The sequence below is a fragment of the Mus caroli genome, chromosome 12, assembly GCF_900094665.2.
Source record: "Mus caroli chromosome 12, CAROLI_EIJ_v1.1, whole genome shotgun sequence".
Lineage (NCBI taxonomy): Eukaryota > Metazoa > Chordata > Mammalia > Rodentia > Muridae > Mus > Mus caroli.
In genome coordinates this window covers 106959344-106976838 of record NC_034581.1, presented here as the reverse complement: position 1 = coordinate 106976838, position 17495 = coordinate 106959344, and the positions used below count along the sequence as shown (strand labels likewise).

At 52.1% G+C, this 17495-nt stretch overlaps 1 protein-coding gene across 1 annotated transcript; it reads left to right on the top strand.

The window, feature by feature from the left end:
* The first annotated feature begins 6360 nt into the window (after positions 1 to 6360).
* Tmem179 (transmembrane protein 179) lies at positions 6361 to 17378 on the top strand. Its single transcript, XM_021179627.1, has 4 exons — positions 6361 to 6783; positions 12904 to 13041; positions 14246 to 14324; positions 15645 to 17378. Exons 1-4 carry the CDS (start codon positions 6479 to 6481, stop codon positions 15822 to 15824), a joined length of 702 nt encoding a protein of 233 aa, XP_021035286.1. The 5' UTR covers positions 6361 to 6478; the 3' UTR covers positions 15825 to 17378.
* Positions 17379 to 17495: the final 117 nt, after the last annotated feature.

The following is a 17495-nucleotide window of genomic DNA, read 5'->3' as shown; positions in this document are numbered from 1 at the left end:
CCTCCCTCAGACCATACCAAGGTTGTTTTTTTTGTTTTGTTTGTGACTGTTGTCCCCACAGGGCCCCCACACTACAGCCTGCTTCATTGCGTTATCCCAAGATGGGTTTAGACCATTGCTGGTGGGTCAGTGGCAGGGCTACCTCATTGGTGGCAGGGTGACCACTTTCCAATGGGATGAGACACAACCATCACCTACATCAGTGAGGAAAAAACAGTTGTTTTACTGTCCACTAGTCCAGTTTCTGATACTCATCGGGACCCGAGCTGCTGATGGCCAAGGGTTCCTAGTGGCTGGCAGGGTTATTTCATCAAAGACTTATTTGTGTGTGTTGCTTCAGGTCGAGCAGCCTTTGTTTTAGTTTGTCTGCTTCCGTAGCTCTGAGACCGATCTCATCCGCCCACGTGTCCCACAGCTTTGCCCGAGTTCTCTCGCCTGCAGGCAAAGTAATCCCTGATTATGGAGTTTCTGGCATGGGTCATTATTAAGGACGCTGGCGGCATGCTGAGTCATGGATTTTCTCTTCCTCTGTAAAGGTCATACTCGCAGGGAGCGTCATTACTGCTATTTGCTTTTCCCCTCCCCCTCCCTGCGTTTCCTGCTGAGTCAGAGGTGAATGCAGAGGATGCCAGTCACATGTCCTCTTCCCACTGTAACTCTGCTCTTACTAGGCACATTCTTTCTGGGCAGGCAGCTGAGACGCAGTAGCATGTCCGTAAAGAGGCTACGCATCAGCAGCACAGCCCGCTTACGTACCAGCTTGCTTGCCAGCCTGTCCTATACCTGCCGCTCTACAGCTTGCAGGACATTTCCTAATCAACTAGGCATTGAGTGTGTGATTGATGGTTTGTATATCCTTGGTCCAGGGAGTGCCACTATTGGAAGGTATGGCCCTGTTGGAGTAGGTGTGGCCCTGTTGGAGTAGGTGTGTCACTGTGGGTGTGGGTTTTAAGACCTTCATCCTAGCTGCCTCAAAGTGAGTCTTCCACTAGCAGCCTTCAGATGAAGATGTAGAACTCTCAGCTCCTCCTGCACCATGCCTGCCTGGATGGTGCCATGTTCCTGCCTTGATGATACTGGACTGAACCTCTGAACCTGTAAGCCAGCCCCAATTAAATGTTGTTCTTATAAGAGTTGCCTTGGTCATGGTGTCTGCTCACAGCAGTAAAACCCTAACTAAGATATAGGGAATGTCTCAACATTTGCATGGCCATCATTGTCACTCATTGACAGAAGATGACACCCTAGAGTTTCTCCTTTTGGACATCCTGCCTGCAGATGGAGCAGCCTCCCTTGCATGTCCTCCCACACCTAGCAGGGACAGCACCATGGTCAGCAAGAAGGAATGTGATCCCATGTCACGTGGAGAAGGATGGTCACATCCACTGCCATGAATGCTTAACCCTTTATGGTTTAGCTGCAGTTATCACATTCCTCTTATCACTCACCACAAGGATTGCTCCTTCCAAACTCAGGTCTGGTTCTGTCAGTCCCTGTTCCGGTGCCAAGTGTTCTGTGAATTTTCCTAGGGAGTCTATTTCTATTCCTGCCAGAGGGCAACAGACCAAAGAAACGGTCCTTCCAAGGCTAGCTTGATGAGTTTAATTGGGGTTACTTATGGAATCACGGCTGAATTGTTGGCAGCCACACAACTGAAGAAGAAACTCCCTCCCTGGCAGTTGTCAGTCACTGACGTATCCTTGGGGGAGGATAGAGAACTCTCTGAGCCCCCCACACCCATGAGCCTTCACTTTCTATGAGGGATGTCAGCAGAATCAGTCTTGAGAGAGCCATATGCAGATGACCGCAACTGGTCTGATTTCAAAATGACAATGACCAGGCCATACCCAGAGGACCTCGCTCCAAAATTCTTGTCAACATCTGAATCCACTGATTTAGAACCAAGTCTTCAACACATGAGCTTTTGGGGGGATACTTCATATACAAACTGTACTGGGGGTCCTGTAGATGTGACGGTGGCTAAGGGCATTGAAGCAGCTTAGGGAGGGTACGTTAGGAGCGCTCAGGACATTAGAAAAACTCTTGCTTGGCTCTATAAGAAAACGTAGGGACCTCGAGGGTAGGATGCATGCTGTTGGACCCAATATCAGCACAGGTCACCTTTTTACCTGCAGAGGATCACTGAGGTGGAGCCCAGGAGGGACCTAAACAGTCATTGCTGGCTTTGAAGATGGAATTACAGGGTCAGGAGCAAAGTATCTAGAAATTGGGAAAGATAAGGAAAATCCTCCCCTAAAGCCTCCAGAGGGGAGTCATAACCTGGGATTAAATTCTGTGCTTCCAGAGTGTCAGGTGATAACAAGAGAAAACGCATTATTACTATCTCTGAGGAGCTTGGGAAATAGAGGGTTTGTGAAATGCCAGAGTGGGCCAGGTAGACTGGGGAGGAGGGGCCAAGGGCTCAGACACAGGATGCACAATAGCCTTTGGAACATCTGAAGATGTGTGCCAAGAGAGAGGCTGTTGAGACTGTACTTACCAGAGCTGTTTAGCTGCACCAGGGAGACAACTGCACTGCTAAGAAGCCTAGTGACGCTCCCTGGAGGTGCAGGGTGGGAGTACCCAATTCTCAGGTACCCCAAGGAGCCAGAAAGTGAAGGGAGATCAGAACGACAGGGTACAGGAAGCAGTGGAGATGGGTGGCCCAGCAGCATCTCTAGAGGACACATGGGACTGTCCCTCTAACCTCCTTATACAAGAGGGTCAGGACGATTCTGAGAGCAGCTGCCCTGTCAGACATTGTGACCTCTTGTCTAGTTTCTGAACCCGAGTCAGCTTCCAACCAGAACCACTGGCTGGACACAGGGAAGGACTTAAGAGAAAGGAGTGTGCCTGTCAGAGCTCCCTCACAGCTGATCTCTCGGGCCAGGTCTGCACCATGCACCACCACCGTGTTGCTGCTTGTGGCCCTCAGTCTGTTTCCCAGGAAACAGGGCTCATTCGCCCATTCCAAGAAAGGCTATTGAAATTTGTATGTTTGTCTTGTATCCAAGCATCTTACAAAATCTTCTTGAAAATTCTAATTATTGTAGTAGAATAGCTTGAGAGTTCTTGGTGTAAAGTCACATTATCTTCCCATAAAGATAATTTCACTCGTTTCCATGGATACGCGATGGCTCTTGTTTCCTTGTCTCCGTTCACTGAGAGAATCATCAAACAAATGGTCACTGTGACAGTGAGCATTTCTATCTTGATTTTTTCTTTGTCTGAACAGGTACAAACTTTGTGTCTTAAAGGCAGACTAACATAGTCTGGTAGTTTTCTTCTATTTCTTTCTTTCTTTTTTCTTTTCTTTTTTGTTTGTTTGTTTGTTTTTCCGAGACAGGGTTTCTCTGTATAGCCCTGGCTGTCCTGGAACTCACTTTGTAGACCAGGCTGGCCTCAAACTCAGAAATTCGTCTGCCTCTGCCTCCCAAAAGCTGGGATTAAGGCGTGAGCCACCACCGCCTGGCTTTCTTCTATTTCTATGCAGAATTGAAGAACCAGAAAGGGATCCATAGTGATATGCAATAGCTTTCAGATATGCCTTTACACAGAACGCAGGCTTTCTCCCTTTGCTTGTTGATAAATCTCCTGTGGCTTAGCTCTTCTTGCCTTTGTAAATTTTTACTTATCCATATTTTCTTACTAATTCGCTGATTGCATTCAATTCACTGTTTTTTTTTTAAAAACTTGGCATTAATATTTGTAAATGCAATTTTCTATTATTTTATTTCCCATACAGTTCTGATGGGGTTTTTTCCATAAATGCAATATTGGCTTTTAAAAATGAAACATGAGAGTCAGGCGTCGTGCTGCATAAATTTAATAGCAGCACTCAGGATGCAGAGGCAAGAGAATCTCTACGAGTTCAAGGTCAGCCTTGTCTACATAGTGAATTTCAGGCCATCCAAGGAAACATAGAGACCCCCCTCCAGACACACAGACACACAGACACACAGACAAGACACACAGACACACACAGACACAGACACACACACACACACACACACACACACACACACAAGAATTGTGAAGTTTTCCATAGTTTCTCTCTATTGAAATTGTTCCAGTAATAAAATGGCTAATTTTATGGGTTAAATTAGTTAGACGAGGTGCCCAGACATGTTGCTGAACATCATTCTGGAAGTTTTCTTGGGAATATTTCCTGGATAAAGTTGACATTTGAATCAGTTGAGTGAAGCTGGTCTTCCTCCCTGCTGCGAGTGGCCCAGAATAACCCTGAGCTTGAACCAAAGCATCAATCAGATGGTATCTCGGGACCCGGTTTTCCAGCCAGCCCTGGGATTGTGAGCTTTCCAGTTTCCACAGCATGTGAAATAATCCTGTTGGTTCTGTTTCTCTGGGGGAATCTGGACTAATACAAATACCAAGAGAATCTCTGATTTTCTTAATTAAAGTTCTATTATTTTATTTTCAGTGTATGGGCATTTTGCCTGCACCCATGTCGTTCCACGCCTGCATGCCTGGTGCTGGCAGAAGTCAGAAGATGGCACCTGATCTTCTGGAACTGGAGTGAAAGATGACTGTGCTCCACCATGTGGGTGCTGGGAATTGAACCTTGGTCTTCTAGAAGGGCAGCCAGTGTCTGAACCACTTCTCCAGCCCCTGATTATTTTTCCAAGGTTAAGTGGAACTCACAAATTAGAGTACCTGAGGCCCTTTTAGGTGCTTGTATTTAGTCATCCCTCTGATGCAGTCTGTTTCCTTCTCAATTGTCAGGGTCGAGTTTGTTTGTTTGTTGTTTTTTGGTAAAAAATTTCCAGTGCTGATGAATGGTTAGGGTTTGTGTTTGGGATGGGGCAGGCTGAGCTTCCTAAATAACCACCCTGGTTTGGGTTGGGGAGTCTTGGCAGTGGAAGAAACCCTGGGTGGATTCTCTGAGAAAAGAGTAGCTGCTGCAGACCTCATCCTGTTCCTTCATATAATGTACTCAAGAGATTGCAAAATGAATTCTCTATGTGCAGAGGCGGATAACAAATGGTAATGACTATGAGCAGACTTTGACCTCCCAGTGATAAGCAGAAGACAAGTCACAAATCAATGAGCCGAGCCGTCTTCCCGTGTGAAAACCAACCAGATTGAAAGCCCCGCCCAGGAGAGTTGATGTGTGGATTATCTTCACGATATTGCCAGAGACCAGCTTGGCGACTCCTGCCAACACCACTTGAAGTGTTCGTACCTCATGACCCAGTCATTCCTCTCCTAAGACTTTCATAGAGACTCATGTGCTGCCTGCACAGCTGGCACAGCTGCAGAAACAGACACCAGGATGTCACACAGCAGAGCCGGAAACAACAGACACTGGAGACGTTCAATGTCCCCCCCCCCAGAGAGGGATAGTCACACACAACAGTCAATGTTACGGAATGTTACACAATTACTAGAAAGAAGACCACAGGCTTGCTTGTGCAGACAGGGAATAATGCATACTGTTGGATGACTGAATTGCCTGCAGACACAGGCATAGTATGAAACATTTTTGAAAATTGTGTGTGCGTGGTGCAAAACGTCTGGATGGGTAGACATCAGGTGGTCACGAGTAGTAACGATGTGCCGAGGTGGAGGGAAGAGGGAGAAACTTGGTGTCTTTGTATCACACATATTCCTCATTGTAATTAAAAAAAAAAGCGCATATTACTTTGGCAATAAAACAAAAGGAATTTTTAGTGCCTGAAGCCAAAAATAATGCTGATGTAATCTATATCCAGAAGGATGTCTCTAGGGTTTACTCATCTGGGAATTGGACTAACGGTTACTTGGTATTAAGGGAAACTAGAAAAGTCATTAATTCTATTAATTAATGCACTACCAGCTCCATCACAGCAAAGAGGTCTTAATGAGGTGCCCAGGGCAACCATTATTTATCTTACAAACACGGAATGGAGGGCTCTACTGTGTGTGGGGTTGAGGGCATGGTTCTCGGAGCACAAACAGATCATGAGCCTGCTCCCGCCTAGGAATACTTGAACCCTTCCTCTTTTCTATCCTCACACCTACTGACCTGACTCTCTGCCTCCCTTCTCCATTCGCTTTAAAGAAACAAAGGAGTCTGAACTGCACATAGGACTCCATCCTTCTCCTCCTTAGCCTTTCGTTGCTGGTACCCTTCCTGACAGAGTCGGGTTTCCCCAAGCTGACTTAGTAATGCTCACGACCCCTGCCAGGTTTCCATGACACATCTCCACCAATGCAGTCTGTCTAGTGTAGTGCTCAGTCTACCTACCCTGCAGCCGCGGGAACTGTCCGCGGTGCTGACCGCAGGCGCGCCCCACGCTCGGCCGGTGCGCACGCGTCTGCGCGCAACGCGAGAGACCCGCGGGCGCCGTCACTGCGCAGCCTCCCACGCGGCTCGGGACAGGCCTGCGCGGCGCCGGAGACTCGCGGCCCTGCTTCTGGAGCGATCGCGTCCCTGTCCGGTGGCCTCGCCAGCAGCTCCTCTCATTCTGGCACCACCATGGCGCTCAACAATTTCCTCTTCGCGCAGTGCGTCTGTTACTTTCTGGCCTTCTTGTTCAGCTTCGTGGTGGTGGTGCCATTGTCCGAGAACGGCCACGACTTTCGTGGCCGCTGCCTACTCTTTACTGAGGGTATGTGGCTGAGTGCCAACCTGACGATGCAGGGGCGGGAGCGCTTCACGGTGCAGGAGTGGGGCCCACCGGCTGCCTGCCGCTTCAGCCTGCTCGCCAGCCTCCTGTCACTGCTGCTGGCTGCTGCGCACGCATGGCGCACGCTCTTCTTCCTCTGCAAGGGACACGAGGGGTAAGTTTAGGCCTTTCGGCAGACCAGCGCAAACAGATGCAACACTCACACGGTTCCTGGCACCTATTAGGCTCTCCTCTCGGGGGCCATGAGCACCTCCACCTCTCCTGCTCAGAGGCCTGCAAGTGTCAACACTTTCAGCCTCATCATTTTAAGCAGACTGCCCTTTGTTTACACACAGGCCCAGCGGCTATGAGGCTGTCTGTCCGACCCACATGACCTCTTTCTATTGCCAGGGGAGCATCACTCGGGATTCTCAGTTCTGACCCCTTGGAGCACAGATGTTGCACTGTCATGGCTGCATGTCTGGGCTCTCTTGTTAAGCTAGGCCACACTCCTTGGGACCTGGGACCATTTGCAGTAGTCTTGGGCCTGCATCCCTTTCCTGTGAGTGGGGGAAGAACTACACTTTGGAAAGAGTGGGTAGTCTTCTATTTTTGCTACCCCTCTTGGGAAAAGATGGCAGAGGATGTCTGTAGAGCTCCTTAAGCTCACCCCTGGCACTCAGGCCTGGGCTGGAGGCATGTACAGTGTGTGTGTGTGTGTGTGTGTGTGTGTCTGTCTGTCTGTCTGTCTGTCTATGTGTGTGTGTGTGTGTGTGTGTGCGTGTGTCTGTGTGTGTACTCTGTGTGTGCCTTTATGTGTGTGTGCCTCTCTGTGTGTGTATACTCTAGTGTGTCTATATGTCTCTCTCTGTGTGTGTGTGTGTGGTGGGTGAGTAGGATCTGCTTTGTGTTCCCTGTACCTCCCGAGTTTCTTCACCCTTTCCTTCTTTGTCACCTGGCTGAAGCCAGTGGAATGTGGTCACCTTGTGTCCTCAGCCAACAACAATCAAGAGCCCACCCTCTCCCTGGCTGAGGCTTCCTGGGTCCTGGAATAACAATGCTCCTGCAATAGAGAGTGAATTCCACGTCCAGCCCTCCCCATCCATGTTTTTAGATGCTCCCTTGCAAGGAGGTGGGTGATAAGCACGGGTCTCTGAGAACATAAGGATGCAGGAGGCTGGGTGAAGGGGATTCTTGCTAGTATCACAGATGAAGAACGTGAAACAGTTAGCGTTCTCACCATACTAGAGGCCGAGAGTCCAGAATCGAAGTGCCCTTAGAGTTAGAACTAGAGAAGCTCTTTCCTACACGTCTATTCCTGGTGGCTCCAGCCTCCTGTGTGTTCCAGTCTCTGCCTCTGTTCTTGAATATCCTCTCGCCAGTCTCTGACACTGCTTTTCCTGAGAGAAGATCAAGCAACCATATCCACAGGTAGCAAGGTTAGGACTTGGAAGAGATACAGTTCAACTCACTATGGTAAGGTTTTGATGGGAGTCTGTTAGAAGCCAGGGGTGGTCCTAAGAGCCTCCAGGTAATGTGGACCAAAGTTGGCTGGGAGAATGAGGCTCTTTCTAGGGTGAGTCCATGTCAGACATAGGGCAGAGTCTTGTCCTTCCTGAGGAGCATTCCTTGACCCCAATCTTTCATTATTCACATGAATTTGAGAGCCTTTGTCCCCAAACTTGGAGTCACCTCACTGTGTGCAGATTGGGGCAGGAGGGAGCACCCTGAGACAGGCGACATGGCGGTGGTCAGTGGGAAGATAGCCTGATTTGACTCCTCTGGCCTTCTGGGCTTTCCTGCAGAGAGGCAGCCTCATGGCGGACATGGTCTAGCCAGGTTGACCCAAAGAAGCTCCCTAGGGAGGACCCACGTGTGTGATCCGTATATGGGACCACCAGAGGCTGGGGCACCAGGGGCCATGAAGAGCCCCTGCGCTTGCAGGTGGGGATCTTGCTTAAACAGGGAGGACTATTCTGCACGAGTCAGGCTGCAGACCCAGGCCGTACCAGCATCATGAGGCTTGGAGTTTCCAGCTACCCAGGGCTCCTTTGGGTGTTTGCCCTCTGGCGGAATGGTCCAGGCTGATTGATGCATACTACCATATGTCTGCCATGCTAACTGGGCTCTGGCTGCCAAGGCATAGAGGTGCAGAGAGAAAGATGCCTTCTATCACATACTCAGCCAAGACCTGTGGCAGGATTTAGGGGACTGTAGGTGACCTGACACATCATAACACTTGGAGGAGATCTAGCATAATCTTGAGTCCACACTAGAGGCCAGGTCTGGGCACCGTCTCTTGTGGACCAACTGGAGTCTCTGAACCTGTGATCCAGTTCTTGATGCCCCACTGTTTCTAACCGTGAATGGCCTCTGCTCAGGCTTCTATAGACTAGCATGTGACTTTGTCTAGCTTCATCTTCTCCAGGGTCCTGCTTGGCTACCAGGCATTATTGGCAAGGGCCAGGTGGCTGCTTGACTGCTGTCCTTCACCCTGTCCCCTATATGATCCAGGTGGCAGTGAGCCAACTGTGCCATCAGTGCTTACCAGAACCCACAGTGTGGGACTGCGGCACACCTCTGCTGAGCCGCCCCACGCCGCAAATACCCATCACACCCAGGGACATGAGGCCAGTGCAGGCATACCTTACTTAGTCTGTGTCTGCAGGCCAAGCATGGAGCCTGGAGTGTAGGAGTCACCACACAATGACAAAGGACAGAAAAGTGTCTGGACCATGAGGTTTACAATTCCGTGGCTGCACAGCTGGCCTCACTTTGACTGTTGACTCATGACCTGGTCTGCGGAGGCCAGCAAGGGGTCAGGTGGTCTATGGAAAACAGTGATTTCATCACAATTACCAGTCAGACTGCAGAGGCCAAGTGAGCAAGTGTCAGGCCATCAGAGGGGACGCGGGAGTCTCGCAGGGGCAGGGCAGGCATTTACAGTGAGATCATGTGGTAGACAAGGGCCTGCAGGGCCACTGGATATCCAGCCTGTGGAGGATGCCAGGCTTGCCAGTCCTGGGACTTACAGGGATTATCTGGCTATGTTCCAGGCATTCTCTGATTCTCAGATTAGGTGCCAACCCCAGAGGTCACTGAGGTGCCTTCCAATCAGTCCTAGGGCTACCCTGTGGCCTCTTCATTGACTCTCTTGGTTGGTGCTGAACATATGGGCCATATTCTACCTTGTATAGAGCATGTCTGTCATGCTAAGCGGGCTCTGGCTGCAGAGATGCAGAGATGCAGAGTTCAAGGCAACATTGTAGAGGCGGGTGTACCATCTTGTGAATGATCCATGGCACCTAGAGTTTCAGGGACATCCCTCAGGGAGATGGGAGGGCCCAGGTGAGCTGTATGCCTAAGGCTTTGCTCAAGAGCAGCTCTTCAGGTTGGGGTTGGTTAGCAGTCTGTGAGGGACGGACTGAATAGTGAGCACTGGCTTAGCATAACCCATCTGTCTGCTCACACCTGTCGCTCAGCCTTCAAATTGCTCCCAGGGCTTCCCAGGATAGCTGTCGCCATGGAGACAGCACATCCAAGGCTGGGCACCCTGAGATGCAGTGAGAGGAAGATGGGTTAACCCTGTGTGTGCTGTGCCTTTCCACCCACTCTCCTGTGTTGGCCTGTCCTTGGAGTGTGTGTTCAGGGACAGGGAGGAGTGGCATTCTAAACCCAGGAAACAGAATCCAGATGTGGCTCTGGGCACACGAAGTTCTTCAAGGGTCTGGAAGGCCTAGCATATTAAAAACAAACCCAAAAAAGTCAAACAAACAAACAAACAAACAAACAAACAACCCCCAACCAACCAACCAAACACAGACAAACAAAACAAAACAACAGTAACAAATCAAGAACTGGAGACGTCAGCCTGGCAGTGATAGCTTCGTGGGCTTTCCGCTAGGACCAGAGCTCCTGCATCTCAGATCTGCAGTCTCAGCCTCACTTCAGGGATGTTGTCAGGGAATGTCAGGCACTGAGGACACTGCTGGACAGGGACCTTGGAAAGATTGCAGGGGGCTGTCCAGCAGAGGGAGGGACAGATGCCCCCTTCAAGGGGTTCTGTCCATAACCCCCAGTTCTTAGCTGTCCTGTGAGATGGATTTCTGTGCCTGGACAGCCCTGTGCCCTTGCCTGCCCATGGGGACTTGGGGGTGGCTGTCCTTGATCACCCTGCCTTCCTTGGTGGGGACAACATGGCCAGAGTGGGTATGTGAGCATATATCAGTGTCTTACCTATTACAGCTGCAGGTGAGCTCACTGAGGGGCTGGGAGGCCAGTGGGCCCTTCTCAGTCCAGGTCTGTGCTGAGACAGTACGGGGTGGTCAGTGAGCACTCCGGGGTACATGGGCTCGAAGTTCACAGTCCCTCACCCACATAAGTCTTTCCAGTGATCCATGGGAGAAGCTCTGAGAACACGACTCAGAGGGAGAAAGTGAGGCTCAGATGAGCAGGTTTCATTTTCTGGCGTTTAGCTCATCCATCATGAAGGGAAGCAGGAACCCAAGGCTAGGGCATGGAGCAGATACTGCAGCAAAGGCCATGGAGGAACACTACTCACTGGCTTGTTCCCCGGGGTTTGCTCAGTCTGCTTTTTTATACAACCCAGGATCACCTGCCCAGGGGTGGCACTGTCCAGAGCAGGCTGGGCTCCCCATATCAATCATTGATCAAGATTGCCTCATAGATTTGCCCACAGGCCAGTTTGGTGGAGGCATCTTCTCAGTTGAGGTTCTCTCTTTCCAGATGGTCGGAGCTTGGGTCAAGCTACAGAAAAACTAACTACCACAGGACCACAGTGTCCTTGTCACCACTTCTGGCCCAGGGGATCTAGGGATCATGTGGGGAGGGTCAGAAGGGACATGCCAGGCCGAGACAGTCTCTGGGAGACCAGGAATATATCCCCTTTTCCATTTCCCTGTCCCTATCTGGAGCAAAATGCATTGCATTCTTGCCTTCGTCCATGCTGGAAGCGGAAGGCACCAAGTCCCTGCAGTGGATATCAGGTCCTGCCCCTGGTTCCTGGGTCAGCCTTGGGACAGAGGGTGGCTAAAGGGAAAGCCAGTGTAGTTGTCAGGTGGGCAGGGCTAAGAGCTGCCATGAGTGACATTTGCGGCCATGGACAGACAGGCACAGTGTGGTGAGCTCAGTAGGTGATCTATGGGCAGTGCATATAGCTGCTCACAGACAGGGGCAGCATCACACAGCACCCCCTGGGGGTTGTGTAGCTATAGCAGGATACTACTCCTCGACTGCCCTTCATGCCGTGACTACCCATGTCAGACCCATGGTCACCAAGGCTCTGTGGCTTCACAGGCAGCCCTGTGTGATCGCAGGGCAGCTGGGTATCCCTTGTGGCGAGTTGGGGAGAGGTGAGCTGAGTTACTCTTAGCTTATTCACCTTGAGTGTCAGGGTTACACCATTCCTGTGCCTCGGCCCTCCTCTGTCTGTGTTCAGCACAGGGCTGCTGTAGGGTCAAGAGGGCTTGTGGAATGAATGCATAGGTGAACAAGGCCACCAGCAGTGCAAGTGGCTGTTAGGTCATGGCAACCATTGTTTTGTGGCTGTTTGTTTTTAAGACCCATCTATCAGTTTCTCACCTTGAATCCACTTTTGTCACAACAACGTTTAGTATCTGAGTACAACTGACCTGGACCTGGTATCCATCCCACCTGGGCTGGAGGTAGGCAGGGTCCTTAGTTGGCTGCTCTGTTCTCTGCTGTGGACCTCCCACAGTTTGGTGACCTTGGAGAGTACAGTGGGGTGAGAACTCCCACATGCTCTCTTTCTCTGAGGAGGGAAGTGGGGCTGGGTTAATGTGTGACCTGGATTCAGGCAGCAAAGGGCAAGGGAGATGGGTCTTCTCCTCTTGCTTGTACCCTTCTTTACGTAGGGGTTAGAGGGCCTGGTGCTCACACCGTGGCATTTGGGATTTCTGTGTATTTGAGGGGATACGGATCCATAGCTGTGACATGGAGTGACTAAGTGAGTAGGTGGTCTTAGACGGACTCATGATCTTGAGTTCTTGACTTGGCCCTGGTTCCCTGGTACATCAGTGGTGGCAAGTCCCCAACTCCTACTCTGCAAGAGAACAAGATGGCTGCTCAACATCGGAACATTTGCAGGGATGGCAGCAGAGGAGATGGAAGCAGCCCTCTGAGCCCCATTCCATCCCATCAGGGCCCCAGGTGCTCACCAGAAAACCTGGACACCCCCTCCCTGTTTCAAGGGGAGCTATTTGGGGGTCAGACCTTGGGTGGCTCCTTCAGCATCCATCTCTTGACTCCACTGCAGCTCCTTCTTCTACGCCTTCCTGAACCTCCTGGTCAGTGCCTTTGTGGTCTTCCTCGTCTTCATTGCCAGCACCATCGTGAGTGTGGGCTTCACCATGTGGTGTGACACCATCACTGAGAAGGGCTCCACACCCCACAGGTAAGCCTCACCCCTGCTTCATCAGCCACCTACAAGACCCACCCTTACCTGGGTCCCAATATGTTTTTCTTCCTGAATCTGAGGCTTTGCCCACCTGCGCCCCACCCCCGCACCTGTTGCCTTTTCCCTAAGACCCGCCCACCTGCGCCCCACCCCTGCACCTGTTGCCATGCCCCTAAGACCCGCCCACTCAATGTCAGGCACCTCTTTGGTCTAGTAACCCTACAGCATTACACATGGAAGGTCCCTGTGGGCCGAGAGGCACCAAATGGGATCCTGCAGTTGACACCACCTGGCACACTTGCTAGCCTCAGCTCTCTCTGTGTGTCGCCGTGATGTTAGTTTGTGGTTGGTGAGTGGAGATTGCCCTCATGGTGTCCCTGTGACACTTATGCAGGGACACTGTGCAATGTGCCTCAGGGGGCATCACATCCATCTCAGACTGGGAACTGCAGGACTGACTAGACAGAGCAGCTCATGACCCCGAGTGCCAGACAGACAGTGACAAGATAGCTGAAGCTGGCCCTTGTGCTCTGGGCCAGTCGTAAAGGTCTGCAGCTCCTCTTCTTTGAAGCCTGTCTTGCTCCACCCAGTGAGGGGCCAAAGCTGACCCCGAGTGGAGTTCCTAGAGGCATCTGTCCCTTTGGGAGCTGGCCCCTCTGTTTTAGGGTTTTGACTGCTGCAATGGAACACCCCGGCCAACGCGGCTTGGGGAGGAAAGGGTTTATTTACACTTCAATATCACAGTTCCTCATCAAAGAAAGTCAAGACATGAACACAGCAGAGCAGGGACCTGGAGGCAGGACCTGAGGCAGAAGCCACTGGAGGGGTGCTGCTTACTGGCTTGCTCCTCATGATCTGCTCAGCCTACTTTCTATAGAACAGGGACCACCAGCCCAGGGGTGGCCACGCCCACAATGGGCTGGGCTATTTCCCACCAATCACTAAGTAAGAAAATGTCTTACAAGCTTGTCTGCAGCCTGGTCTTAAGGAAGCATTTTCTTAATTGAGGTTCCCGCCTCTTGACTTTAGCTTGTATCAGGTTGATCTAAGACGCCACTCACTGTTAGGGGAAGTATTCTCTGCATCCTAGCTCTGCTGCCTTTTGACTCGGGGGCTCTGGGGCTCGGGGGCTTGGGGGCTCGGGGGCTTGGGGGCTCAGGGGCTCACAAGTCACCAGCCACTTGGCTTCGTGCTATTTTAGCTGCGAGGAGTTCCAGGAAACGGACTTGGAGCTGAACGTCGACAACTCTGCCTTCTACCATCAGTTTGCTATCGCCCAGGTAGGCGGGGTCTCGGGCAGGTAGGCGGGGTCTGTCTCTGGACGGAAGAGAATGGCTCTGTTGGGGTTAGGGGTGAGACCTCGACAGATAGAACAGCCTCCCGGATCCTAGATAAGGAAACAGACTCAGATATGGTGGGGCCATGCCGGGGAGGTGCAGGCTGTGGAGCAGGAGATTTCCTAAGAGAGATTAGGAGAGTGGGGTCTCTGAGCAGGACTTGTGTCAGGGGTTGGGAGGTAGGGGAGGCAGCAAAGGCAGACATGAGGAGCGACCTCAGGGGCCAGAGAATGGAAAGTGCTGGGTGGCTGGGAGGGAAGAGGGTTGGGGAATGGGAGGTGGCAGGATGTGCTGGAAATGGGGCCTTAGGGTCTGTGGTTGCTAGTGGGACAGAGTCTGGTCTGGTTCCATTCAGGGAATGCTGGAGGGTCCCTGAGCCACTTGCTACCGTTTAATGCGGTGTCTGTCCTAGGGAGATCCCAGTCTCACCTTGCTCACCTTGCATGTGACTTTGGGGACCTTGAGGGCCCTGGGAAAGCTTTAGGATTTTCCTGTCTCTCGACTTTGCGTTTGTGCCTCAAGCAGAGGTGGTGCAGGGTAGAGACACCTAGGTGGGGGGAATGCACACCTGTCCCTTCCCACACTGCCTGTGGCTTTCATCCTCCGTGACACCCTCCCATGCCCCATGCTGGCTTCTGGAGGCTCCGGTGTGTCAAACGCTAGGCTGAGATGGTCCCTGTCACTGCCACCGCCTTAGGAAGTCCAAAAGTTCTTTGCAGAAATGAGCTGAAACGGTCAAAGAGACCTTCACGCCAACCTTAGCGTAAGATGCTTTAGGACTAATTTGGACCAATTAGACAGAGGCATGTGCAGTCTGAGGACCAGCACGCTCAAATGAGAATTGGTTTGATGCTGTGCAGACCTGGAGCTGATTACATTGTTTCTCCTTCAGCTGTTTGGAAACAGCAGATAAAGGTCAATTTATTCCCCTGACTAGAGGGGCTCCCTGATCTATAGGCATTCCTTAGAGCCCAGAGTCGTGGGGGAGGGGAGAGCTCCGCCCAGGGCCTGCTCCTCCTTAATGGCCAAGTACCCCAAGGCTCTGCACAAAGCTGGGTTCTTGTGGCTATAGGACATAATGATCACTGCAGAGAATAAGCCAAATGTGGGTATGCATGGGCTTTCAGGTCCCTGCCGCCCGCCCGCCTGCCCCTGCCTTAGTGTTCCCTTGCCTTTCCCGCAGAGCTAGAGCGAGGAGGTGGGGACTGAGCACACTGGGCAATGAGCCGCACTCCCCCTGACACTTCTCTGCCTTCCATGCAGTTTGGACTGTGGGCCTCCTGGCTGGCCTGGCTGGCGATCACCACTCTGGCTTTCCTGAAGGTTTATCACAACTACCGCCAGGAGGACCTGTTGGACAGCCTGGTTCACGAGAAGGAGCTTCTGCTAGCCAGGCCTGCCTCGCGCACCTCCTTCCAGGGGGAGAAGAGTGCTGTCATCTAGGCCGTGCAAGGGCGGCCCCCTTTCCCGAGGCCTGCATGGGGGGGGGCGCTGGGGACCCACCCAGGCTGGCCAACACAGCTCTGCATGTGTCTCTTGGCCCTGCCCACCGTGAGCAGGGCACCTGAGAGGTCCCATGGAGAGCCTGACAGTGATGGGGCAGAGATCCAGAGACTTGGGGAGGGGGTGACTTCCAGTCCTGGCCTTGGTTAGTGTGACATATACTCCTTCACCCGTGTGACCCTTTGTCTATATATGTGCATGCATGTGAGCATGTGTGTGGATGGGGGTGTGAGTGCAGAACCGAGGTGCCGCCGCCGCCAGGTTAGCAGCCTTTGCACCACCACAGGCTCCAGCACACCTGGTCCCTGCCCCTTTATCCTATAGCACTCAGCCAAGGTTCTCAGAAGGCACTGGAGAAGGCAGCCGGTAGAGGATCCTGGTAGGAATGTGGGACCCTGGGCTGGGCTCCATCCCCTGCTCTGAGAGGCCATCCTGGGCTGCTTGGCTGTCGTGGGAGAGTTCCACTCTCCTCCCTTTGAGGCTTTCTAGGTGGCATGGTTCTCTGTGTCACAAGGGTGAGGCCCCCATGGCTGAAGAGGCCCCGCCCATCTGGATCTCAGTGAGTGCGTTCAATGTTGCTGGCCCTAGTCTGAAGTTGTGCTCCAACGCTGTCCCCAATTTTCAAGCAAGGTGACCCTGACCTGTGTCTGAGGCCAGTGTCCATCAGTGACTGGTGTGTTTCCAGGTGGAAGGCACAAGCTTCCAGGCTCGCTGTGAGGAGCCTGTGTGTGTGGGTGTGGGTGTGGGTGTGTCAGTTTGGCCCTAAAAATTGAAGCCAGCAAGGATGGTCAGGGTGCTGTACAAAGGGGTGCCTGTCTGAGGAGGTCAGGGTTGGGCCGACTGACACTCCAATCTTCTCTGAGGGCTTTGGATGTGGCCTTGATGAGCTCCCAGAAGAGGATCTGGTCTCCAAACTGACCTGGTCTCTTCTCCACACCCTCACACAAGCCCTAATCTATGGGACATGGCGACACTGCCTAGCCTTGAGAATCCTCCTTTGTCTCCCCAGGATTGGCTCCTTCCTCATCTGCCTCATATCCTTACTAAGGCTGTAGCCCTCTAGGACCTGAAGGAACAGGAGGCTGGACGGGGCCTCTGGAACCTAGGATCTGCCTCAGGTGTGGGTCTACCTTGGCAGCTGCCTCTTTTGGATTCTGGAGAGTTAGTCTGGGATGCCTAGACTTGTCCCCCAGATGTTGGTGTCCCAGGGACTCCTGGGGAAGGGCCTCTGGGCCTAGGAGTGTTGGCAGGACCTGTGGGCTGAAGCCACGGGCAGGGGTGTCTGTCCAAGAGAGGTCTTATGGAATGGATGGCAAGAGACAGGCAGAGGCTGCAGAGCGGTCCCCAGGTTGCCTGCCAGACATCTCTGCTCCTTTCCAGCTTGCTACAGGGAAGCCCTGGTTTCAGTCTTCCTGGAGAAGCTGGTAGTGATGGTAGTGATGCCTCCGTGTGTCTGATCCTCAAGTCAAAATAAAATAAAGACGAAACATCTGAGATGCTGTGTGGATGAGGTGTCTGTGTCTTTGCTAGCCAGCCAGTCCACTCCAGGCCCCCCACCTCCAGTCTCCACCCCTCCCCACTTGCTCTCAGGCTTTAGCCGTTTGTTTAGGA

Excerpts from the sequence above, each read along its gene's own strand:
- Tmem179 (XM_021179627.1), top strand. The coding sequence starts at position 6,479 with ATGGCGCTCAACAATTTCCTCTTCGCGCAGTGCGTCTGTTACTTTCTG. Across the intron at positions 13,042-14,245 it reads AAGGGCTCCACACCCCACAG|CTGCGAGGAGTTCCAGGAAA; the intron begins GTAAGCCTCACC and ends GTGCTATTTTAG. Across the intron at positions 14,325-15,644 it reads ATCAGTTTGCTATCGCCCAG|TTTGGACTGTGGGCCTCCTG; the intron begins GTAGGCGGGGTC and ends CCTTCCATGCAG.